The sequence below is a fragment of the Oncorhynchus nerka genome, linkage group LG19, assembly GCF_034236695.1.
Source record: "Oncorhynchus nerka isolate Pitt River linkage group LG19, Oner_Uvic_2.0, whole genome shotgun sequence".
In the NCBI taxonomy this organism is placed as follows: domain Eukaryota; kingdom Metazoa; phylum Chordata; class Actinopteri; order Salmoniformes; family Salmonidae; genus Oncorhynchus; species Oncorhynchus nerka.
In genome coordinates this window covers 14,884,324-14,911,815 of record NC_088414.1, presented here as the reverse complement: position 1 = coordinate 14,911,815, position 27,492 = coordinate 14,884,324, and the positions used below count along the sequence as shown (strand labels likewise).

The 27,492-nt window shown below is 41.0% G+C and overlaps 1 protein-coding gene across 1 annotated transcript; it reads right to left on the bottom strand.

Moving 5' to 3' along the window:
* Positions 1 to 660: 660 nt before the first annotated feature.
* Positions 661 to 26,055, bottom strand: LOC115101090 (1-acyl-sn-glycerol-3-phosphate acyltransferase alpha-like). The gene is made up of 6 exons (XM_029620273.2): positions 25,606 to 26,055; positions 15,032 to 15,165; positions 8,683 to 8,858; positions 7,160 to 7,255; positions 6,281 to 6,353; positions 661 to 6,105 (listed from the first exon to the last, which is right to left on the bottom strand). Exons 1-6 carry the CDS (start codon positions 25,779 to 25,781, stop codon positions 5,939 to 5,941), a joined length of 822 nt encoding a protein of 273 aa, XP_029476133.1. The 5' UTR covers positions 25,782 to 26,055; the 3' UTR covers positions 661 to 5,938.
* Positions 26,056 to 27,492: the final 1,437 nt, after the last annotated feature.

Sequence of the window (27,492 nt, the reverse complement as noted above, 5' to 3'; positions counted from 1 at the left end):
CCTGACAGTTTTTCATCTCAAGAAGCTGATTAAACAGGATGATCATTACACAGGTGCACCTTGTGCTGGGAACAATAAAAGGCCACTCTAAAATGTGCAGTTTGATCACACAACACCACAGATGTGTCAAGTTGAGGTAGCATGCAATTGGCATGCTGACTGTAGGGATGTCCACCAGAGCTGTTGCAAGGGAATTTAATGTTAATTTGTCTACCATAAGCCGCCTCCAATGTCATTTTAGAAAATGTTGCAGTACGTCCAATGTTGCAGGACCTTCATCTGGATTCTTCACCTGCTGGATCGTCTGAGACCAGCCACCCCGACAGGTGATGAAACGGAGGAGTATTTCTGCCTATAATAAAAACCATTGTGGGGAAGAAAACTCATTTTGATTGGCTGGGCCTGGCTCCCTAGTGTATGGGCCTGGCCCCAATCCATAGTATTTCAATTGACTGATTTCCTTATATGAACTAACTCGACAAAATGTTGCATTTATATTTTTCTGAACAAAAATATAGTTCCAATGTCAATTCAATGGAGAGTTAGAAAAGAAATTGTATTGCCGGAGCCATCCTTAATCTCATCTGCAAAGCCTGAGTGTCCAAGGATAAAATGATAATTTAAAATGAAATAACGCACACGGCAATAAAGTAACAGCTCTTTAAGAAAGAAACAAATGACATTTATTTATCATTTCCCAAGGCATTCATCAAACATCACACACAGAAGGCTCACCAGGATGTCATAAGACAAGACACTTTGGCGAGCTCAGTTGAACATAGTTATCTTAAGCTACGAACAGATTACACTTTAATAGCTTTGGTGAAACTCATAGAATATTTTGAGATCATTTTTATATACCACCCAAACTCACCATGAAGTGCTTAATTAATAATTATGAATATTTTAAATATTTCTCCAATTTAATTGTAAAAAAAAAACACCAGATCAACCAACACTGTTGTGTTGCAGAGCCTGTCGAGTTATCACGGTCATCGAGTCGATGACGCTATTAGCTGACACACTAGGAAGTTGAGCTATAAAATGCCCATGAAAATAATCATAGGCCAACTCTTGACCATTGTCTAAAATCATTGACAGTTTACATTTGGTTAGTGCCAAATTGGTAGCATCTTTAAACATTCAAAACATCTTTGTTGCAGGATTAAACAAATGTAACACTCCCACATGAGGATAAGCAAAAAAAAACAAAAAAAATACTCATAAATATTCTCTGCTGTGAACAAAAACAGATGTCACAGATTAATTGTATGTATCGGGACCGACTGGCGTATGTATTTTACTTAAATGGTGTTTTTGGTCTTCAATAACAAAGATGAGGAAAGCCCAAGGGCCGAGTTGATTTACTCCTAGGAGCCAAGTATAAGCCAAGAGTCCAGCAGGTGACACTAAAGCTCTTGCAGCCACTTGACTATGAAGAGGCGTAGTAGTATACAGGTTTATTGCCAGACGAAACACAATGTTTTCGCTCCTACAAACGGGAGCAATTTATCAATACCATTTCAGGAAGTAAACAAATTCTAATTCCATATTTGTGACATAGAAGAATTAAGGATAATTGGATCTGTAAATTCAATTTATTTTCTGAATTGATTGACCACAAACGTTGCTCCCCAGGAAGTTTAGGTGCACAAGATATAAATAAAAATGCATTCCAGAGGTTAATTTAACACTTAATTTCAAATAAATACATTTCAGACACATTTTGCAGTGTCAGAAACCAACATTAATGCAAGATAACATTCTATTGGAATATGTTATACTTGAAAGAAAAAAAAGTTACACGCAATTAAGGCTGCATATACACAGGTAGCACAATTCTGATACGTTTTTACTAATTGGTCTTTCAACCACAGATCAGCTTTTGCCAATAATTGGGCATGATATAAGAAGTGGGCAGCGTTTAGAGTAGCACACAAATAAATGATGAATGCTGAAATACATTCTCACACTGGTGTTTTTGACAGGCAAAAAGCGGCAAGCGACATTTGATCAAACTGTAAAGTAAAAGCAGCGAATACAAAAATGTTAAGATCTTTACGCAATTGATAAGAAACTGTATTGCCATAAATAAAAAGTATCAATAATGTACTGTAAGACGTCATCTGTCTATTAATTACAAAATATAAACCTCAAGTTTAATTACTTCACAATCCTAAATTTGATGATTACTGTACCACCTTTTGACAGAAAGCTAAAACGTCACAAATCTCAGCCATTTTTTAAATAGCCCAAGCCTTCTAAACTGCAGTCAGACTTTACATATCATACACCATCCATCGATAAAATAAATGTATTCTTAGTTCAGTTTTGCGCATCATAAATTGGTCAGAAAACTACAGTAGGTGTTGAGACATTCCCTTAACACATATCCTTATTCCTCATTCATCTATAGTATAAACAGGACCCGTTTCTCAAGTATAAAGCTAAGGTAACCACTCGGACAGCAGCCCTCCTAGTTACCAGGTACCAATAGGGAACATTTGGCCAAGCAAAAGACTTACAAGAGTCGTTACTGTGCTGTTACGATGCCAAGATTGTTTTAGAGCAATTGACAATTGCTCAATTTATTAGGCTATATTTTACTTCTTAACTACGGGTATCACAGGGGTTGGCAAAATACAGGTTTGTGGTGTTCAGTTTGAGGAGCATTTGATTCCTATTTCACCTCTTCAGATATGTATTTTTTGGGCTAGGCTGAAACGAGCAGAGTTTATTAGTAGTTAGTTATGGTGCTTTTCCATTAAGACTTAACCCCCACACCAATGGGTTGCCAGTGTTGGTTAAATGGAAGCTCTAGTGTAATTGTGTTTACATCAAGAGTGACTTGGGACGTGCAGAATCAAAAACATCTGCATCATTCAAGACAGTTGTTTCGTGGGAAGGCGTTACATTTCAGTTAGCCATTGCTATGTAAATGCCAGCGGAAAAGTTCCTAGGGCCTTGCGTCCAAGTTAGAGCAGGTCTGCCGGAGCCATGGCCCAGTGAGACAGCTGCTGGATCACGTAGATAGAAACCGAAAAGTGTGAGCCTTGGGTAAATCACTGCGGTAAATCCTCATTGGAAATGCACCATTAGTAACAAATTCTAGTTAAGAGGACCATAAAAACAACTTCGTGTCAAACAATCGATTTGAAATGTGAAACCTGGCGACTGTCTCTACCGTCATCACTGCAGTGCAGCGAGGATGAGTAACAGATGTCATTGGAAACCATGAAAAACGATCAATCACTAACAGATCACTTGTTACATTTAAAACACGTTGTACTGTAACATCTAGATCACTCCCCAGTGGTAGTTTTAAAAACACTCCCCCTCAGTAAAACCTCTCTCCACTGTGTAACGTTTAAAACACTCCCCCTCAGTAAAACCTCTCCACTGTGTAACGTTTAAAACACTTGCACACTGACATGGCACAAAACGGAATCTTGAACTTCATGAAATCATCTGACACTTCTTTAAATAGAGTGATATTTGAGAAGACAAAAAAAGTGTAGGCCATTTAGCAGACACTTTTACCCTACAGCGATTTAGTCATGGCTGCATACATGTTACGTATGAGTGAATCAAACCCACAGCCCTAGTGTTATAAGCATCACCCTCTACCAAATGAGCCCGTTGTTTTATTACAAACAAGCAAAATAAACGATCATATGTAGAAATATATATAAAGCAAAATATATAACACAGCTGAAGAAAATACACTTTTTGTACAATGTTATTTCTAAGCTGTTGGGGGAAAATAATTAATAATAATTTGGTGGGTGCTTGTTTATGTCCTATTTCACACATGTACAATGTGTATTAATACATATGTGGAAATGTGTATTTTTGCATATCCCAACTCCCGAGACACCCTCAGAGAGAGGTCACGGCCAGGGTCTGCCATTATCAACAGCGGCCCTGGCGCAATTAGGTTTAAGTGCCTTGCTCAAGGGCACAGACAGATTTTTCACCTTGTTGGCTCTGGAATTCAAACTAGTTACCGTCTGGTTACTGGCACAATGCTCTAACCACTAGGCTACCTGCCAGCCTAGTACACCAACAATGCACAGTGTTTGTAAATCGTTGAGTCCACTAGAGTCCATGAATTCACTGATGATTGTTCTCATCGTCGTTGTACTTTGTATAGCTTGTTGTTTGGCGTCGTGACAGTATGTCATTGAGCTATTTTGATCACATGGATTGAGAAGCAAGTGTGGTATGTACAGTGCATTCAGAAAGTATTCAGACCCCTTGACTTTTTTCACTGTTACGTTACAGCCCATTCTAAAAACGGTTTAAAAAAAAAAAAAAAAAGAATCCTCATCTACACACAATTCCCTAATTGTGACAAAGTGAAAAACAAGTTGACATTTTTGCAACTTCATCAAAAATAAACAGAAATGGCTTATTTACATAAGTATTCAGACCCTTTGATATGAGACTTGAAATTGAGCTCAGGTTAACATGGATCATCCTGATGTTTCTACAACTTGGGAGTCCACCTGTGATAAATTCAATTGATTGGACATGATTTGGAAAAGCACACACCTGTCAATATTAAAACAGTTGACAGTGTATGTCAGAGCAATAATCATTCCATGAGGTCGAAGCAATTGTCCGTAGAGCTGCGAGACAGGACTGTGTCGACGCACAGATCTAGGCAAGTGTACCAAAACATTTCTGCAGAGCTTTTTTTTTTCTTAAAAAAAATTTGCAAACATTTCTAAAAGACCTCTTTTTGCTTTGTCATTACGTGACGATTGAAGGGAAAAAATGATTTAATCATTTTTAGAATAAGGCTGTAACGTAACAAAATGTGGAAAAGGGTCTGAATACTCTCCGAATGCACTGCATGTAACGATAGAGTTGAGACACAGATGAAGAACAAGTCCCTGGTCAACTACTGACCTCTCCTTTCGCTCTGTTGCCCTCCATCTCCCCTCAAGACCCATGGTCCAGACCCTGGTTCCCTACTCCTTCAAAAGATGCAAGAGGCTGGTATGCACAACAGAACAGGGGAGGATATACTGGGGTTGGGTGGGGTGTTGGGGGAGGGGGTACCGTGGTGTGTTGTGCGTGTGTGTTAGCGGTGGGAGTGGTTTGCGTGTGTTAAAGCAGGGTGGTTGTGTGCTGTGCGTGTCTTTTATAGCACATTAAGAAAAAAAGTTAAGGCAGCACCAGAGGAAAATAAAAATATCCACCGTCAACATATGAAAAAACAAAAAAGTTGAGCCAGAAGGAAGGGGAAAAAGCGAAAGTACCACCACTGAACGGTAAACAATTTTTTTTAAAATAAAAATAAAAAGACAACAATAAAGCCTCTTTTAAAAAGGTGGAGGTAGAAAAAAGGTATCCCCAAGCATGCATGATGAACGCACATTAATAATGTATTTTGTTTTGCTTGCCGTCGGTCCGTCACTCTACTCATAACCTGCAGAGCCAACAGGTCTTCTGTCGTGAGGAGTCAGGACTGCACTGTATGGGGGCTGGCTCAGAGCAGGAGCCAACCAGAACCAAACTATACCAGGCCAAAACAACAGATGAGTTCATGACAGAGGCCTGGTGTGTGCGTTGTATCCTGGTACAGATGTGGTCAAATATATTGGCACCCTTGCACAATTCTCTATTTCTTCAAAAACAAGTTGAAATTGAAAACTGTGTTTACAACTGCACATTTCAAAGAAAAATGTCCTGGACTCTTAAGAGGCAATATCTCGTTGTGTAATTTATCTCACACCTGTGGTAAGTTGCAGGTCCATTCAAACAGTTTTGAAAAGAGAAAATGGAACATTCTGCACCTTAAGGGTGCCAATATATTTGACCTAAACAGTAGGTACGTAGGTAGGGAGCTGGGACGATGCGGAGGATGGGGGAGAAATAAACATTTTAAAATGGGTGGGGTAGGTTTTGGTGTCTCGGACATGGGAAATGTTCAGTGGTGTGAGGGGGGCCCGTTGTTCTGGGTTATGGGGGCGAAGCCAGAGATGCTCAGGAAGACTGAGCGCATGAGGTCGTAGGACTTGTCGGAGAGGCCGGCCACGTCGTCTGACGTCATGCCCTTCGTCTCAATCTTCGGAAGGATCTTCAACTTGATGGTCCCTGGTTTGAGCATAGCATCATCATCAGTCCAACCATCATTATCAGCACATCCCTCATTCATCATCAACGTGTTTGCATGCAACCAAAAGACATCTTTCTATGCATGGCATGAGCAGTTCATTTCAAGAGTAGCTGTGTATGAGCAATTTCATTATGAATTAAAACTGATCTGTACCCGAGTTGAACAGCTTTTCTTTACGTAGGTAGAAGTTACTGTAGGATGAGAACACAATGGGGATGATAGGAGCCTAGGAGAGAGAGGAAGAGAGTGAGAAAAAGCTAATTGAGGGAGAGAGCGAGAGTTACCATGACAGTTCGTTCCACATTCGATTCAAGCCTTGGGTACCTAAATACCATTATTTTTTCCAAGATAAGTTTAATCTTTTCAATGATTTTTCCTTTCCTCGGGCAAGACAAATACAAACATGAACAATCAGATACAGACAATAACATGCATGGCTGACCCAGCTGCACAGACTGTCTGTACACACATCTACCTCCCCTCTGTCCACCCCGCCGTCCTTCCCTCACTGACTGGCACTGAGAGACAAGAGCATGAACAATAGTGTAGAGAGAGATATCCGACCTTCAGTACCGACAGCAGCTTTTGAACTGAGAGATTGAAAGCTTGGCCCTGAAGTAGCAACACTAAAGACTAATCCTTTGTGTATCCCCCACTCTTCTCACCTCAGAAAACCTACCTGTGTCTCTCACACCAACACTCATCCTATCACCCGCTCTCGGTTACCTCAAACCCTTTCCATCTCCCTCCATCCCTCTCTCTCTGGCTATTTCTTTCGCTCTCTGACAAATGTAGTGAAAATATCATCTGAAAATCAGATCATGTTCATCAGTAACCACGTTAGGTTGTTAGCTCCCCCTTGTGTCCTAAATAGGTATAATACCCACGACCACAACCCCATACTACCAGAGTCCCAATACCCAGTAAACACCAAAATCTAAATCCAGATCACCACACACACCAACTGCCTCCAAATAGAGTGACCACTGAAATATAGGCGTGGACATAAACGGACACAGCCATGTGGCTCACCTGAGCCTGCACTGCCAGGTGGAAGGCTCCCTTCTTGAAGGGCAGCAGGTCGCCCCTCTGGTTCCGTGTGCCCTCAGGGAACACCCACAGCCGGATCTACCGGGGGCAAAGGTCAGGGGTCAAAGGTGAGGCCCATGAGGAAGCATGGACACAGTATGTAAATATCAGTGGTGGAGATAGACCTAGATACTAGAGGTCGACCGATTATGATTTTTCAACACCGATACAGATTATTGGAGGACCAAAAAAAGCCAATACCGGTTAATCGGACGATTTAAAAAATATATATATTTGTAATAATGACAATTACAATACTGAATGAACACTTATTTTAACTTAATATAATACATCAATAAAATCTATTTAGCCTCAAATAAATAATGAAATGTTCAATTTGGTTTAAATAATGCAAAAACAAAGTGTTGGAGAAGAAAGTAAAAGTCAAATATGTGCCATGTAAAAAAAAAAAAAGCTAACGTTTAAGTTCCTTGCTCAGAACATATGAAAGCTGATGGTTCCTTTTAACAGGAGTCTTCAATATTCCCAGGTAAGAAGTTTTAGGTTGTAGTTATTATAGGACAATTTCTCTATACAATTTGTATTTCATATACCTTTGACTATTGGATGTTCTTATAGGCACTTTAATATTGCCAGTGTTAACAGTATAGCTTCCGTCCCTCTCCTCGCTCCTACCTGGGCTCAAACCAGGAACACATCGACAACAGCTACCCTCGAAGCAGCGTTACCCATCGCTCCACAAAAGCCGCAGTCCTTGCAGAGCAAGGGGAACAACCACTCCAACCACTGATGTTTATGGTTAGGTACACATTGGAACAAGACAGTCCTTTTTTGCGAATATGCACCGCATCGATTATATGCAACGCAGGACACGCTAAATAAACTAGTAATATCATCAACCATGTGTAGTTAACTAGTGATTATGATTGATTGATTGATTGTTTTTCTAAGATAAGTTTAATGCTAGCTAGCAACTTACCTTGGCTTCTTACTGCATTCGCGTAACAGGCGTGGAGTGCAATGTAACAGGCGTAGAGTGCAAAACTCCTCGTGGAGTGCAATGTTATCAGGTGGTTAGAGCGTTGGACTAGTTAACTGTAAGGTTGCAAGATTGAATCCCCGAGCTGACAAGGTGTACATTTTTATTTTATTTTTTTAAATAAAAAAATAATAATTAAGAAAATAATAAAAACAATTATTTTACTTATTTTAAAAAATCGGCCCTAATTAAATCGGCCATTCCGATTAAATCGGTCGACCTCTACTAGATGCTCAGCAAGAAATTAGAATAGAAAAACACAAATATCAAGTGTTCAAACTTGAATGGGTTAAGTTTCAGTATATATTGGCTTGGGAATGTTCAAAATCAGTCGCCTCAGTGTTCTCACTATCTGGCATAATTGCCAATCAGGTTGGAGTTAATCATGACTTTGGCAAAGCCCAGAGTACAGCAGAGGGCTACATGTATAATCATGCGGTCCTATAGATTAGTCCTGTAGAATTACCTGGTCGTCCAGCATGGTCTTGGCAGCGTCGGCCATGACGCTCTTGGCATCGCTGGTCTTGTTGCGGTTGATGAAGACGATGCCGCCCAGCCAGGACACAATGCCCACCGTGCCCGCGTACACCAGCTCCTTCTTGGCAATCATGGTGCAACGATCTGGGAGAACCTCCATTAGACCTGGGGATTGGAGAAGATCTGTTAGGATCCGTTACAGGATCTGGTAGGATCTCCATTAGACCGGGGGGCTGAAAAGGATCTAAGGGGATCTGTTAGTGGATATCACGCCCATTAGATCCTTTAGAGGATCTTTTAGAACTGATAACTCTGATATTTTATGTTCTGTATGAACCCAGTCATGTGGGGTTGAATCTAACGGAATTTTTTGCACACCGATTCCATTGACACCACTGAATGATTTGGAATGAGACTTTAGGACATTTTTATGACCTTGAATGGTGCACAGCGTCTCTCTCCTGGGGCCTCATTTGTAAACATTGTGTAAATTCCACACTAAATATCTGTGCGCACTCTGAAAAAAAACATTGAGATTTCTTAACCTGGCGCACATTTGTCCTGTCAGATATCAGTGCAGATGGCCGTCGTCGTGTTAACTAGCAAACACTCATGGGCTAGCTAAAGAGAAGTTTGGCCACAATATGCTGTCCTAACATTTGAAAATGTTACCAAGATGATGACATTGTCCACTCAACTCTTTCTTCATCAAAAAGAACCTGTAGCTAATATTCAAGTTTTTTTTTCATGAGCAAGTTTTCACCACTTAATTCTACATCTAGCTAAGGTGTTGTGGTGGTAGAATCAGAACTTGTGAAATTGGAAATTTGCACAAAAAAAATGTAGTGTCTGCTTGCTGGCTGAACCCGGATCAAATCAATCCATATGAAAAGGCAGGCATGCTAACAATGCCAGTTCACTCACTCAATGCTGAACACTCCCTTAAGCTAAGTGTAGTGAAGTTTTGAGTTACGATATCTGTTCTGCCGTGATTAGTGCGCAGAGTTCTACAGCGCGGCTAATTGCACTGTGGAAACGAGGCACAGTGCCAGCTGTCAGAAATATGCTGATTTATGAGAACAGTCCCATAACTTGTCAGAACATCATCAACAAGCTGGCAAACAGGCGCACGAGGTTGCTAGCCGGCGCATTGTTTGCCATAGTAGCCAGTGCGTCAGAGAGCTGAGTGATTTTCAGAATTAGGAACTAGTGTAAGGCGGATGAGCAAAATCTTTATTTTTAGAGAGGAGTTGCTCATCCTACAAGAGGTCGGTTGAGGGATGAGTGTTCCGCCATCTGACGTGAGACAACGCTTGGAGCACTCGTTTTAAATCATGCCCTCCTAAAACTGTGTGCGCGTATTATAACTCGGCCCCCGAAAAAACACCCATCATACACCTTTTAAAAAGGTGATAACGCCCTTTATTTACAATTTGGAACTATTGGAATTAGTCCACGGTCAAAACTAAAAGAAAAGAACAATGACAGATTTGATCAAAAATGTTTTTGAAGGCTTTGGCAGAAAGTAAAAATGATGCTGGGTTTGGCAAAGGACTGACCGTTTCTGAAAGAGAAAAAGGCAAATGGTTGTGGACCTGTCAGCTGAACGTTTTAATTCAACAATGTTTTGCATTGACTTTAGCCCCCAGCCTAAATGCTGGACTGCCCGGAATTCTGAAATAATGTAGGCTACTCAACAACAAAATTACAGTAGGCGTACTTAGTGGTAGTTTAACCGATGTAAAATGGCTAGCTAGTTAACGGGGTGCGCGCTAATAGCGTTTCAAATCAGTGACGTCACTCGCTCTGAGACCTTTGAAGTAGTTGTTCCCCCAGCTTTAATGGAGCGAAGGTTAACGATGCTTCGATGGTGGCTGTTGTCGATGTGTGCATGGGGTCCCTGGTTCAAGCCCAGGTAGGGGCGAGGAGAGGGACTGCAACCTCAGTCAATTAATTGTGGTTCACCTTTATCAATGGGTTCAAGTGGCGCATGGATATATTTTCCCATTTTCAGTGATCCGTTTTTCCTGTGCTTTTCGATGTAAATGCCGTTCTGGTAAAGCCACAGCAGTGATTTAACCAGTTTTTTAAACGTCTGAGTGTTTTCTATCCACACAGACTAAGCAAATGCATATACTATATTCCTGGCATGAGTAGCAGGGCGCTGAAATGTTGCGCGATTTTTAACAGAATGTTCAAAAAAGTAGAGGGTCGACTTAAGAGGTTAAGAGCCGATAAGATGGCAGCCCTACCATCCGGCGCCATCATCATGTGTGCTATTTAGAGAGTGAATGGCAAGACAAAATATTTAATTGCCTTTAACGGGGTATGGTAGTAGGTTCCAGGCGCACCGGTTTGAGTGTGTCAAGAATTGCAACGCTGCTGGGTTTTTCACGTTCAATGGTTTTACTGTGTATCAAGAAAGGTCCACCACCCAAAGACATCCAGCCACCTTGACACAACTGTGGAAATCATTGGAGTCAAAATGGTCCAGGATCCTTGTGGAACGCTTTTAACACCTTGAAGACTCTACAAGGTCTCGGAGCAAGTGACGTCACCGATTGAAACGCTATTAGCGCGCACCACCGCTAACTAGCTAGTCATTTCACATCGGTTACACCCTGATGAATTGAGACTGTTCTGAGGGCAAAAGGGGGGTGCAACTCAATATTAGGAAACTGTTCCTAATGTTTTGTACTCTAAGTTATGTATGTATATATATACATACATACATACATACATACACACACCCTGAATCACTCTCACACACAGAGGTCCAGCAGCAGCATATGTATAACAAATCAAATCTAGATGGTTATCAAATCGTCTTGAAAGGGAAAGCACACCTTTACCAACCGCCCATCATAGATATGAACTACTGCTCCATCTGCTGATCCCAATCCTGTAACGAACAGCCCCGGCCTTCTGCCATAGCTTCATTCTCTGCCCCCTTCCCTCAAATAGCCTTTGTTTGACTGGGTGCACCTCAGTCACGCTCAAGGTCCTAAATTAGATCTTAACCACCACCGATAAATGACAATACTGTGCAGAAGTCTTCATCAACCTGGCCAAGGCTTCGGCTGTGTCAATCACCGCATTCTTATCGGCAGACTCAACAGCCTTGGTTTCTCAAATGACTGCCTCGCCTGGTTCACCAACTACTTCTCTGATAGAGTTCATTGTGTCAAATCGGAGGGCCTGTTGTCCGGACCTCCGGCAGTCTATGGGAATTCCACAAGGTTCAATTCTCTTGTCTCTGAAAACATCAATGATGTCGCCCTTGCTGCTAGTGATTCTCTGATCCACCTCTACGCAGACAACACCATTCTGTATACTTCTGGCCCTTCTTTGGACACTGTGTTAACAAACCTCCAGACGAGCTTCAATGCCACTCCTTCCGTGGCCTCCAATTGCTCTTAAATGCAAGTAAAACTAAATGCATGCTCTTCAACCGATCGCTGCCTGCACCCACCCTAGCATCACTACTCTGGACGGTTCTGACTTAGAATATGTGAACAACTACAAATACCTAGGTGTCTGGTTAGACTGTAAACTCTCCTTCCAGACTTACATTGAGAATATCCAATCCAAAATTACATCTAGAATCAGCTTCCTATTTCACAAAAAAGCATCCTTCATTCATGCTGCCAAACATACCCTTGTAAAACTGACTATCCTATCAATCCCTGACTGCCTCGATGTCATTTACAAAATAGCCTCCAACACTACTCAGCAAATTGGATGTAGTCAATCACAGTGCCATCCGTTTTGTCACCAACGCCCCATATACTACCCACCACTGCGACCTGTATGCTCTCATTGGCTGGCCCTCATTACATATCCGTCGCCAAACCCACTGGCTCCAGGTCATCTATAAGTCTCTGTTAGGTAAAGCCCCGCCTTGTCTCAGCTCACTGGTCACCATAGCAGCACGCTCTCCAGCAGGTATATTTCACTGGTCATCCCCAAAGCCAACACTTCCTTTGGCTGCCTTTCCTTCAAGTTCTCTGCTGCCAATGACTGGAACGAATTGTAAAAAATGTAATTACAAAAATACAATTACATTTAAAAAAAAATACATTTCTGAAGCTGGAAACATATCTCCCTCTCTAACTTTAAGCATCAGCTGTTATAACAGCTTACCAATCATTGCACCTGTACACAGCGCATCTGTCAATAGTCCACCCAACTACCTAATCCCCATATTGTTTTTTTGCTCCTTTGCACCCCAGTATCTCTACTTGCACAGTCATCGTCTGCACATCTATCACTCCAGTGTTTAATTGCTAAATTGTAGTTATTTCGCCACTGTGGCCTATTGATTGCATTACCTCCCTAATCTTACTACAGTGTGTGAAAATGTACATAGATTATTCGATAGTGTTATTGACTGTACGTTTGTTTATCCCATGTATAACTGTGTTGTTTGTGTCGCACTGCTTTGCTTTATCTTGGCCAGGTTGCAGTTGTAAATGAGAACTTGTTCTCAACTGGCCTACCTGGTTAAATAAAGGTGAAATTAAACATTAAAAAGCATAATGCATTTCATACTGATCCTGGCTTTTCGCTACAGTCAAATACACCTGTAACCTTATCTACAAAATAATACAGTCTTAAAATAGTGCTTAATAGTGATTGATTACATGCACCAGTCTGTCCTAGAGTTATTTTATTTATTTTTATCTTTATTTAACTAGGCAAGAGAGTTCAGAACAAATTCTTATTTTCAATGACGGCCTAGGAACAGGTTAACTGCCTGTTCAGGGGCAGAACGACATATTTGTACCTTGTCAGCTCGGGGGTTTGAACTTGCAACCTTCCGGTTACTAGTCCAACGCTCTAACCACTAGGCTACCCTGCCGCCCCAGTTAGGCTACAGTCCAAATCCAACGGAGACTAACTTCTTTAGACAGCCATGTCAGTGATCACATCTTGTGTGATGCTATACCAACTGGCAGTTATCGGTCTGTACCCACTGAAACCATGAGTGTAGCCCCATTATACTGTTCTCTCAGAATAGTGCCCTGTGACTGCACTCAAACCATTATTAGAGGATTCCCTTAGGACGTGAGCTATGGAGGGTAAAGTGAAGTTAGTGGGAGGGGAGACAACCAGCACTTGCACTTCTGTGATATGTGGTTGTCGCACCTAGCTATCTTAACCTCTCTGGGATATGTGGGACGCTAGCCAGGGAAAATGCAGAGCGACAAATTCAAATAAATTACTATAAAAATCAAACTTTCATTAAATCACACATGCAAGATAGCAAATTAAAGCTACACTTGTGAATCCAGCCAACATGTCAGATTTCAAAAAGGCTTTTCAGCGAAAGCAAACGATTCTATTATCTGAGGATAGCATCTCCGTAAACAAAGAGAGAAACCATTTTTCAACACTGCAGGCACGACAAAACGCAGAAATAAAAAATATAATTCATGCCTTACCTTTGACGAGCTTCTTTTGTTGGCACTCCAATATGTTCCATAAACATCACAAATGGTCCTTTTGTTCGATTAATTCCATCGATACATATCCAAAATGTCCATTTATCTGGCGCGTTTGACCCAGAAAAACACAGGTTCCAACTTGCGCAACGTGACTACAAAATATCTCAAAAGTTACCTGTAAACTTTCCCAAAACATTTCAAACTACTTTTGTAATACAACTTTAGGTATTTTTTTACGTAAATAATCGATAAAATTGAAGACGGGATGATCTGTGTTCAATACAGGAAGAAAAACTGTAGCATGCTTTCTGGTCACGCGCCTCTAACAGTACACTTCAAGTGACCCTTGTTCAAGATGGTCATACTTCTTCATTACACAAAGGAATAACCTCAACCAATTTCTAAAGACTGTTGACATCCAGTGGAAGCGATAGGAACTGCAAGAAGGTCCCTTAGAAATCTGGATTCCTAATGAAAACCCATTGAAAAGAGTGACCTCCAAAACAATTCTGAATGTTTGTCCTCGGGGTTTTGCCTACTAAATAAGTTCTGTAATACTCACAGACATGATTCAAACAGTTTTAGAAACTCCAGAGTGTTTTCTATCCAAATCTAATAATAATATGCATATCTTATCTTCTGGGGATAAGAGCGTCTGCTAAATGACTAAAATGTGAAATGTTAATGTGTGTATCAGCGCATCTGTGTGTGCAGGCACATCCATCTCTGTGTGTGTCTGTCAGCAGGTCCGTCCGTGTGCGTATGTATGTGGTGTGAGCGCGTGTCCGTCCTTGCTGTCTGTTTGTGTAGCCAACCGACCGACCGACCGTGTGTGTGTGTGTGTGTGTGTGTGTGTGTGTGTGTGTGTGTGTGTGTGTGTGCGTCCCATACCCAGAACATCCAAGGAGCTCTGGTGGTTGGAAATGATGACGTAGGGTCCCTCTGTCTGCAGGTGTTCCAAGCCACTCACATCGAACCGCAGACCCAGGAAGTACTTAACATGACGAACCAGAGCACGGACCACCCTGGAGACAGGAAAGAACACAGCAATGTTCAATTCAATCTTGATCTGAAAACCATGCGTGTTAAAACGATTGGAGTTCAAACAAAGCACCAATGCATCCATGACAGTGTTTCAGAGCATCAAATCTGCTCTGTCAGCGATCAGCAACAGAGCAGAATGAATGCTCTCAAATACTGCGACCGTCTCTAACGAAGGCGGTGAGAAAATACAGCTACGTACAGACAAATCTTGTACGTTGGACTCAACAAAATGTGCTCAATAAGCAACCTTGATCTAAGGTTTAAGGTTAAAGAGGCCGACACGTTAGCTGTAATTAAACAAGTGACACGAGCAAGAGCAGTGTGCAGATCTCTTTTCTTTAAACTCCATAAGTAACCTAACATATATTTGAAATGTTTTGCCTGGTGTCAACAGTACAGGCTGGTGGTGTAATGGTGTGGGGAATGTTTTTCTGACACTGGCGATCATATTACGCTCAAAGTTGTTTAAGTCAATCATTTTGCCCATTCTAATGGTCAATGAACAGTAACTGAATGCCTCAATGCCCGTCTACCTGCTTTATATTTCAAGCCACAGCGACTCACTGTCTGTAGGAGCCAACACCATTTGTGAACAGGGTGGTGTTCCTAATTAAACTATATTCAGTCAAAAAAAAAAGCCATTTAAGATTAATTTATTGAAACGTAACAATTACATCTTCAAAAAGGCCATTATCGCAGCAGTGGCGCCTGCTTGTAGAAGCCTATGAATGTGCAATGGCATAGCCTTGTATTGTTAATTTAGCAGACATAAGGACTCAGGAAATAAGAGCGTTAACACAGTCAAGACACCCAATTTATAGAAAAAAACAATGTAGAACAGAATAAAATAGAACAAAATATTTTCCAAATTACAAAAAAAATTGCCAGTGCAAAGTGCTGCACGTCTGGCACAGTTTTTGAAACGGGGCTTAATTTGGCGCTTTGAAATACCATTTTTTTTCATGGCTACAAAACAAAATGTCTTATTTTCGATATAGGCCAACAGATGTAGTTTATTCTGTCTGTTCTGTGGAATTTTCTAAGTGGTTTAACAATTCCACATTGAACACGGCACAGTGATTAATTACAGCCACAGCATCTGTTGGATGAGTTATAGGCCTACACCGAATGATTCTGATGAAAAAACCCATCTTTACCAAACGACTGTTTTTGCATATTTTCAGTGTGGAACCTGTCAATGTTTAGGGGGGGGGGGGGTTATAGCCTAGGCTAACCAATTCTAAATGGAACTAGCGGAAAATAGACAGGATGCAATTATTCCAAAAGTTACAGCTAGTTGTTGGAAAGTCACATGTACTCATTAACACTTATACTTTTTTCCCCCTTGTAAAGTTTTTTAGGCATGCATTTCTTTAGGCCTAATGGGAGCTTGTGCTCGAACTCGGCCTGTGTGTGTGTAGAGGGAGCGGTCAGAACACGAGTGAGACATGGAGAGGAAAGGGAGTTTAGGGAGAAGAACTGTGTGATGCTTGCCTTGGCTTCTTTTTTGTGTGGCTCGCAAATGCACATGTACAAATGGAACACTAGAGTCAAAACAAATGAATGTTTTCAAGACTATTTATTTTCTTCCAAGAACAAGCCAAAATAGTTTTACAGAACTCTTTTTTAAATATTTTTTTAAAATCTCTGGTTCAAAGATTGAGTACTCAAAACGGGTGACAAACCTATTACTCATGCTCATCTCTACAATAACGTAGCTAGAACATTGTCTGCTGGTGGCATCACATGTACCATTACATTCAATCACATGACTAGAATGTTGTCTGCTGTTGGCATGACATTCAAAACATGTTTAGGCTAGATGTAGAACATTGTCTGCTGTTCTTACCCAACCACAATAAGGGGAAGGAAATGGCTCTCTTTGGGTTAGGCTCTCTCTGTGCCCTGTCAGGAAAGCAATAAAAATCATGGCCGCCAATCCCAACAGTCATTTTTTATTTATTTATGGAAGATAAAACGTTTGTGTAAACTTAAGACTAAAACCAGATAAAGTATGTAGAAAATATACTGGCGCTATACACATGTTTAAATGAGCTCATCTTTGGAGAACCACCCAAATAAAAACTAGACCCAAATAAAACCTAGACATTTCCAACGACGTCATGACATGGGACCCTCATTGATTTTGTTTTAACGTTTGAGTGATTCCGATAATAAGAACATGGCATACGTCATGGCAAAATGTGTAGAATTGCAGGAATTTGAAAATGTCGTGTTTTCAGATTCTTATTAAATATGACCTATAATTAATGGTAAAAAAATAAGATAATGGAGTGTCAAAGTGAAGCTTTTCTGTGTTTATTTATTTGTACTCCATTAACTTTTACAGAAGCAGCAGCTATTCGCCCTGGGGTCCACAAAACATGACAAGTAACAAAACACTGGAAGACAAGGACAGCCACATTAAAATACAAAAATATTATACAAACAATACAACTCAAAAATAGTGATAGTGTGTGCACGTTAGAGGTCGATCAATTAATTAGGGCCAATTTCAAGTTCAGTATTTTTGGGCACCGATTTTTTTTTAAATATATTTTTTTACACCTTTATTTAATCTTTATTTAACTAGGAAAGTCAGTTAAGAACACATTCTTATTTTCAATGACGGCCTAGGAACGGTGGGTTAACTGCCTTGTTCAGGGGCAGAAAGACAGATTTTCACCTTGTCAGCTCGGGGGATCCAATCTTGCAACCTTACAGTTAACTAGTCCAATGCAATAACGACCTGGGAGACTGCCTATTACGCAAATGCAGTAAGCCAACGTAAGTTGCTAGCTAGCATTAAACTTATCTTATAAAAAACAATCATAATCACTAGATAACTACACATGGTTGATATTACTAGATATTATCTAGCGTGTCCTGTGTTGCATATAATCTGATTGAGCATACAAGCATCTAAGTATCTGACTGAGCGGTGGTAGGCAGAAGCAGGCGCGTAAACATTCATTCAAACAGCACTTTTGTGCGTTTTGCCAGCAGCTCTTTGTTGTGAGTCAAGCATTGCGCTGTTTATGACTTCAAACCTATCAACTCCCGAGATGAGGCTGTTGTGACCGAAGTGAAATGTCTGGCTAGTTAGCGTGCGCTAATAACGTTTCAAACTTCACTCGCGCTGAGCCTTGGGGTGTTTATTTCCCTTGCTCTACATGTGGTGGCTGTTGTCGTTGTGTTGCTGGTTCGAGCGAGGAGAGGGACGGAGGCTATACTGTTACACTGGCAATACTAAAGTGCCTATAAGAACATCCAATAGTCAAAGGTTAATGAAATAAAAATGGTATAGAGGGAAATAGACCTATAATAACTACAACCTAAAACTTCTTACCTGGGAATATTGAAGACTCATATGTTCTCATGTTCTGAGCAAGGAACTGAAACGTTAGCTTTCTTACATAGCACATATTGCACTTTTACGTTCTTCTCCAACACTTTGTTTTTGCAATATTTAAACCCAATTGAACAGGTTTCATTATCTACATGAGGCTAAATTGATTTTATTGATGTATTATATTAAGTTAAAATAAGTGTTCATTCAGTATTGTTGTAATTGTCATTATTACAAATACATTTTTTAAAATATATATATTTTTATATAAAATCAGCCGATTAATCGGTATCGGCTTTTTTGGTCCTCCAATAGTCGGTATCGGCATTGAAAAATGATAATCGGTCGACCTCTAGTGCACGTGTCCCCTCACAGTCCCAGCGTTCCATGAGTTGTTTAAATTGTTTTTTTTAAAAAAGGTACTTTTGCTGTTTGGTTGAGTAATTGGAGATTCATTGCCGTGAATTTGTTTTGAACTTCGAGACTGAAAAAACCTGTGGTGGCATGTATGGGTATCTGAAATAAATGTTATTTGATCACGCAATTGAATTTGTCACAGTAATATTCAAACAAAAAAAATATAAAAGAGAAGCAGTTCATCTCTATTCAACCCTCAACCAGGAAAGCCTGGCATGCATGTTGATGATAGTTCTGTACGTACAGTTAAGGGAAAGCCATGCTGCTCTGTTTTGAGCTAGCTGCAGTTTGCTACCTCTTTCTTCGCTGCAGTTGACCATATTAACAGACAGTAAATCAAGATGAAACACGACCAGAGCCTGAACTACTATAGTTTTTTATAACACCCTCCCCATCTACACAACAACTCGTCGATATGACTTGACCAGCCAATGTTATACCTAGGAGTTAAGCTTTCTGTTGGAATGGTGTGGGCGTATATAGGGTCGTGGTGTCATGAAATTCTGTCCGCCAGTAATTAGAATGCAGAGACTGTCAGTCTCACGGTAATTGACCGTTAATTAACGAACATGTTTAGCATCTCCTGGTTTCATGCGCCCTAGGAACATCTACATTTTAAAAAGTAGAATAAATCCATTTCATATAGCCTACATGTCACAATAAAAATCCATTATTTATTTCGTTGTGATAGGCCTATAAACTTCATAGAAATCAAAACATAAAGGGGCTGTATGGTGGGACTAGATTGAGTATTTGGGAAACGTTTCAATAAAAGGCATGCGCTCTGATCCTTGTGCTTGCCATGGAGAGAAAAATAATTGCACCGCTGCTCTGCTTGTCAATGGAAGGTGGAATTAAAAATTAAATGAGAATGAAGAGCCAGAAGGTTGGCTGCTATTTACATTATAACCTGAATAGAGTTGTGTAGGCTAACTAGGACGGTGAGAAGCGCAGTAGCGTTATTGCTAGCCTCAATTAGCTAGCGTCTTTCAGTTTGATGCAGTCAAGATAGTTATTTATCATCCCATCCGGTTACATAGTACCTATCAAGAAGTAAGTCTAGCAAGAAATAAGTGGTTGCGGTCTCTCCCACCGTGCCTGCGCTGGCGCTTTGAGCTTTCCATGTCTTACTCACATGCACCGCACGGCCTCCGCTCCCTAATATCCTTCAGCTGATCGCTCTGTGCCTCTCCCCCTTTCTCCATGGCTCCAGTTTAACAAAAATGTGTTTTTCTGCCACTTCCCTCACTCGGATCGAACCAGTTGTTTTTTTAGCATTGTTTGAGTTACAACAGACAAAAAGTGTAAAGGTTCCAAATCTAACTGAACAATCAGGGGTTTGTTTGGACAAGGCTGTAGCAGGCATGGAAACAGGAGCAGGCTGACAGTGGAGGGGGATTTGAGTCTATTCAGGAGAGAGAGTTAACATAACCCAGTGAGAAGGGTTGACAAGAACACACTACACAGCAGCACGTCATGGTTCACGAACACACCGACAGGTCTGTAATACTGTTGGCACTTCGCATCATAAGCCACTCCCCTTGAGCAGCTAGGAGACCGGTTAGTTAGGGTCTAAATCTCCTGTTTGTTTTCATCCCAAAACTCAGTGTGAAAATTCATGATGGAATCTTGGCGACTGTTGACAGCAGCATTACGATTTGTTTGGAACGTCAGACAGGGGACAAAAAAAAACTCAGACAATTCCGTCCCTGTTCCGGCTGAGGTGACACTTTAGTTCGCTTCAATGTTTGCTACGTTGCGTGACGGTTCGTACTGAATGACAGTTTTCCACAAAACGGTGCACAATATTCTTCAACAGCCTTTAAGTTCCATTTAAACCTGTTTGGTGGGTGTGGCAAGGTAAATCCTGATCAATATGGGTGACCGTCTGAAATCATAACACTCCGCAGCACACCAGGGATCATCAACTAGATTCAGCCGTGGGTCGATTTTTTTTCTTGAGCGGGTGGTGGGGGGCTGGAACATAATTACAAATAATTGGTAGACTGCAAATTGACTGCATGAAACCCAAACAGATATAATATTTGACTAAAACAATTTCAAACCTTGTTTACATTGATATATGATCACGTCTCTCAATTATGCATGGAAATACTTGAGAAAAGATTTATGGGGTCTATTTCACACCATATGTATTGAATTGAAAATGAAATCATGAATAAGTTGAGAATGTAAACATTTCAGGACCGCCACTCCAAAAACAGCAAACCAATAGAGACTCATTGTCTACACCTCGCCCTAAACCCCGCCCTTCACAGAAAAAAGAATGCCAAAACTCACCCTCAAAAAGACTGGCAGTGAAAGCAAAGAAACGAGTAGCGTAACCAAAAGGTCATACATGCAGGAAAGATCGTAGGCAAAATGTATTCAATATGATTGGTTGCTGTGAAAGTTGAACCGAAAATGATTTTTGCATTCCTTTTTTCAAATATATACACATACACACACTGCTCAAAAAAATAAAGGGAACACTAAAATAATACATCCTAGATCTGAATGAAATATTCTTATTAAATACTTTTCTTTACATAGTTGAATGTGCTGACAACAAAATCACAAATTATCAATGGAAATCAAATTTAGCAACCCATGGAGGTCTGGATTTGGAGCCACACTCAAAATTAAAGTGGAAAACCACACTACAGGCTGATCCAACTTTGATGTAATGTCCTTAAAACAAGTCAAAATGAGGCTCAGTAGTGTGTGTGGCCTCCACGTGCCTGTATGACCTCCCTACAATGCCTGGGCATGCTCCTGATGAGGTGGCGGATGGTCTCCTGAGGGATCTCCTCCCAGACCTGGACTAAAGCATCCGCCAACTCCTGGACAGTCTGTGGTGCAACGTGGCGTTGGTGGATGTAGCGAGACATGATGTCCTAGATGTACTCAATTGGATTCAGGTCTGGGGAACGGGCGGGCCAGTCCATAGCATCAATGCCTTCCTCTTGCAGGAACTGCTGACACACTTCAGCCACATGAGGTTTAGCATTGTCTTGCATTAGGAGGAACCCAGGGCCAACCACACCAGCATATGGTCTCACAAGGGGTCTGAGGATCTCATCTCGGTACCTAATGGCAGTCAGGCTACCTCTGGCGAGCACATGGAGGGCTGTGCGGCCCCCCCAAAGAAATGCCACCCCACACCATGACTGACCCACCGCCAAACCGGTCATGCTGGAGGATGTTGCAGGCAGCAGAACGTTCTCCACGGCGTCTCCAGACTCTGTCACATGTGCTCAGTGTGAACCTGCTTTCATCTGTGAAGAGCACAGGGCGCCAATGGCAAATTTGCCAATCTTGGTGTTCTCCGGCAAATGCCAAACATACTGCACGGTGTTGGGCTGTAAGCACAACCCCCACCTGTGGACGTCGGGCCCTCAGACCACCCTCATGGAGTCTGTTTCTGACCGTTTGAGCAAACATGCACATTTGTGGCCTGCTGGAGGTCATTTTGCAGGGCTCTGGCAGTGCTCCTCCTTGCACAAAGGCGGAGGTAGCGGTCCTGCTGCTGGGTTGTTGCCCTCCTACGGCCTCCTCCACGTCTCCTGATGTACTGGCCTGTCTCCTGGTAGCACCTCCATGCTCTGGACACTACGCTGACAGACACAGCAAACCTTCTTGCCACAGCTCGCATTGATGTGCCATCCTGGATGAGCGGCACTACCTGAGCCACTTGTGTGTTGTAGACTCCGTCTCATGCTACCACTAGAGTGAAAGCAGCGCGCATTCAAAAGTGACCAAAACATCAGCCAGGAAGCATAGGAACTGAGAAATGGTCTGTGGTCACCACCTGCAGAACCACTCCTTTATTGGGGGTGTCTTGCTAAATGCCTATCATTTCCACCGGTTGTCTATTCCATTTGCACAACAGCATGTGAAATTTGTCAGTGTTGCTTCCTAAGTGGACAGTTTGATTTCACAGAAGTGTGATTGACTTGGAGTTACATTGTGTTGTTTAAGTGTTCCCTTTATTTTTTTTGAGCAGTATATATATATGAATCATTTGTCATAGAGTTTTGCTCTCACTTTAAAATGATTTGCTTACAAGTTCTGGGGTTTTGCTTTTGATGTCTTATTTTTGTTACAATTTTATACATTTTGCATTCAATATTTTTTTAATTTTTTTTTATTTCAACATCCATTATTTCACCCGTCCTCAAAAATAGAAAATGTTTACATTCTTAACTTTAATTTTTCATATTCACAATTTATATTGTATTCAATACATATGGTGTAAAATTGACCCCATACAGATTACCCAAACTAAATTCCCGGTGAGGATTTCCTGGTGTCAATTTATTTTATAATAATGTTAAAATCAGTGAACTCTTTCTAATATGGCCTGTCCCCCTCTGTGTCACTGTGTCTGGGTCCCTATTGCTTTCTCTTCATCTTGCACACTCACTCTCTGTCTGTCTGTCTCACACAACACTCACATTAACGACAGTGAATAGGGTCCCACGCCGGACACCCTTTAGGGTGAGAGAGAATGCTGCCTGGCGCAACATGACACCACTGATCTGCACGCCTGGCTGTGAAACAGTTCAGTTATTCCAAGAGCACTGAGTCTGAGCCAGGTCAGTCTGATAACACAGGGCAAGACACTAAACTAACAAGGACAACAGGCAGCACAGGCTGGGGGAGGCCATCCATTGATTTCTAGGGGACCTTTCGGAAGACATACCCAGTCAGTAACATGACCCCAACCAGGAGGGAAATTCAGTTCTATCTGACCCCCACTCTTCTCTGAGTAATTATCCGATAATATAGTCACTTGTGTCCAATAGGCCACGTCTCTGTCCACAGTACAATACCCAATCCCTCTGGCCTATTGACAAGTGGACTGAGTTGCACATTGACACAGGTGTAGTTTAACTCCACCAAGGGGAGTATTAGGTGGAAGTTGACCCAGTAAGAAGAGAGGTGTACAATGTACATTTCTTGTGTAGAGAATGCCAGGTGGGATTTTCCTCAATTAAATAGGCAGTTGGAACTTGGCAACAATCCTAAACACTGTAAAATGATTGAATTGTCGATTCCAACATGGAAGTGGTATTGGTTTCATTTAGACTAAAATCATTGACATTTTGATTTGCTTGCATTAGCCTTCCACATAAATTACCCAAATGACAATTTCATAGACATGTGTAATATGTGGGGCTAGCCTAAAGAATCGAACCTTACGGTCACTGTAAGTAGGCTACATCTTCCCTGTAAGATTAGAATGACAGGCTGCCATGATCAGGACACAGCGGAGCCAGTGTGAGATATGGCTCAGAAAACGTACCTCAATCCAGGGATAGGAGATAGCGCTTTACTCTTACTTATCCCATATGATGCATCGAGAAGATTTAATTTAAAAAAAATCTTAACTGCCTTTTTAACAGTATACTAGACTAGCTAAAGAAACCCCTTGGAATCGACTAGACTTCCAGTAGTTAACCACCCAAACGCTAGGTATCACATTTTAATGGAATCCAATGGGCTGCATCAGCTAGCCTAGCATGTTGACAAACACAGCTTTTTTTTTTTTAACTGAGTAGTATTCCAATCTTCTCGATTCATTGCTCAGGAATAATGAGTACAGCGACATATTCCATTCCTGGATTGAGGTACACTTTCCAAGCCATATACCGCGCCGGGTTCCGCTGTCCACATTCTGGCATAGAAACATTCTTACAAATTCCGAAACATGTCGATGTCTTCAATTGTGTAGGCAACACCGTGTATATTTACATAGGAAAAACCTAAACGTCCCTCGTCTGTCATGAACGTTGAATAAAATTACATTTTGACTTACTCTGCCAATGTCAGTTTTTGAGTCAAAATATTTGGTCTCAAATTTCGAGCAGCTGAATGACAACTGGTAAATTTAATAAAATTACATTCAAACATACTGGCTTGGAAGGAAAATGTCCACAAAAGTGCAGTGGTTTCTTTGATTGTATACCAATAATTGGTATCAAATACAAGTCTTTAGACTAGGCAATGTTCCGAATAGCGAGAAGAAACTAACGAAAGTCGGATTCTTATGGCTAGTATGGGTCATGACTCTAAACTGAAAGGAATTCAGTTGACATTAAATTAACTGATGAAACCAAACATCCTCTTTTCTTGGCCCTGTTAGGACTTGAAACATTGACACAATCTATGCAACAACAAAAAATGCATAGATTAAAAGTGGCATTTTCTGCAATCTATTATTAGTTTTACATCTGTGCAAAACACACGCCTGTTGGATATGTTGTTCCGAACTGGTTTACAGCGACGAAAATGTCGGACCCAGAGGCCATGTCCGGATGCGAGGTGAAGCTAACGTTAGCAAGCTAACTAGTATTAGCCGCCTGATTCAGAAAGTCCCAAACATCTGGCAATGCATTTGAAGCTAACTAGCGTAAATGTGCTTTATTTCCACTGCTGGATAACTACCTCGCATTTCGTTATAAAAATGTTGCAACCAACCGTTGAAAAATATCAGCAACATGGCTTATGATAAATTAGGGTAAAGCCACAGATCGATGCTGTGTTTGTAACATTTCAAGATTTGGCAAGCTAGCCATTTTCCATTCTAATGAGCAAACGAACCATTCGCTAGCAAAGCATCGCTCGCGCGGTTGAGCAACCTGGAACTTACCTCATGTTTTCAACGTCCCTGCCTCCGCATTTCAGAATACTAAGCGGAATCGCAATCGCACCCAAAACCATCATATAAGCCACGTAGAAACACTTTTTGAAATAAAAAACAAAGGTGCTGCTAGTCCATAGCAGAAGTGGGACCAGCAGCATTAGGAATACCCAGAGCGCATCCATACTGATTCCTGCGAGGATATTGGCAGCAAAAGATGACGTTACCGTGGCTAGTGAGAAAGCGTGAGCGGCACTGTGGCACCGGCTGACATTTCAACTTCCAAGGCCAGCTCGTTCTCTGGGTTAAAATAACGCGACCGTGAACGACAAAATATGACAACACTTGTCAGTCGACGATGGTGCAGGCAGGCAGCCTCGTGTAGTGGTTCCGATATGAAATTCAATGGTTTCCGGTGGCACAAGCGTTTAAGTTCCTCTGCAGAGATGGGCAGTATAAAGCGCCACAGTGGAGTTGTAATAATACCCATAAAACCTAGCGGGCAATTGGGGAAATGGTTCCAATCGTTTTTCTACCATTAATTTCTCCCATTGGGAATTTTAGAAACACTTAAAATAAAGGGTTGGGTTTCGTGTAGACTTATCCTGGCGTGACATTTTGATAACCATGCAAGTCTCTCTCAGACAATATGACTTTTATCAATCTATTCAGCTCTATTTACTCTCAGATTCAAAAATGCTTAGCATCAAAGTAGACATCATGCAAGACTACAAATCCCTGCAAGCTCCTACACATCATCTCTAGCTGACACTTTTGATAACATGTATTGTGTCAATTTAAAACTTGCACAAGACAGTTCACAGAATTGTCAATTAATGTTTTAAACAATTTAGCTAATGTTAGATAGTTAATGCAGAGATTCTTACCTTTACCTTGATTCGGCAGTCTCGTCCAGATATAATGGAATACCACTACCATTAGTAGTTCATTACAATTAGCAGCTAATGATTAGCAGCCACATTAGCAGCTAATTTGCATTTGGGGGGTAAATACAGGTGAATGGTATTGATAAAACTCACCTTGTCCGAGAGAGATCTACACGGTTATCAAAACGTCATGCCTGGGATAGTCAACACGAAACACAGCCCTTATTTGAAGTCTTTCTAATATCCCATATGGGGAAAAATGACTGGTGGAAAAACGATTGGAACCATTTCCTTGTTTGACAGCTATGTTTTATGGGTATTATGATTCATACTGTGGTACTCTATTCCTGTTACATTATTTTGAAATACATATTTGAATTACTTCTGTTTATTTTGTCATTCAAGTTACACTGGGCTGAATTATACTCCAATGTATTTTCAAAATGCAAACTACTTTACCATAAAAATGTTTTATAGCAGTTCCCATTTTGTGGTCCACCTTTCAAACTGCATTGATGGATCGGTGAGATAAGAGCATCCCCTAAAATAATGAAATATAAAAGTATGTGTAAAAATGTTGATAAATACTTTGTTGAATGTACTTAATATGTATTGAATGTACGATTGTTATGTTGTTGTCTCACCTAGCTATCTTAAGATGAATGCATTAATTGTTTGTCTCTTGTTTGTCTCCCACAGCCTGGGGGGTTGGCAGTGATGTAAAGTACTTAAGCAAAAATACTTTAAAGTACTAATAAAGTAGTTTTTTTGGGGATCTGTAATTTACTTTACTATTTATATTTTTGCCTACTTTCATTTCACTACATTCCTAAAGAAAATATATGCAAGTTAACAAACAGCAGATACACCGGTCTGAGACCTTCCGGTTACTGGTCCAACGCTCGAACCACTAGGCTACCCTGCCGCCCCAGTGTTTATTAGGCATGTGTTTCCAAAACAAAGCAGCTACCACATTTTCTGATTTGATTACAAATATATTTCCAAAGGA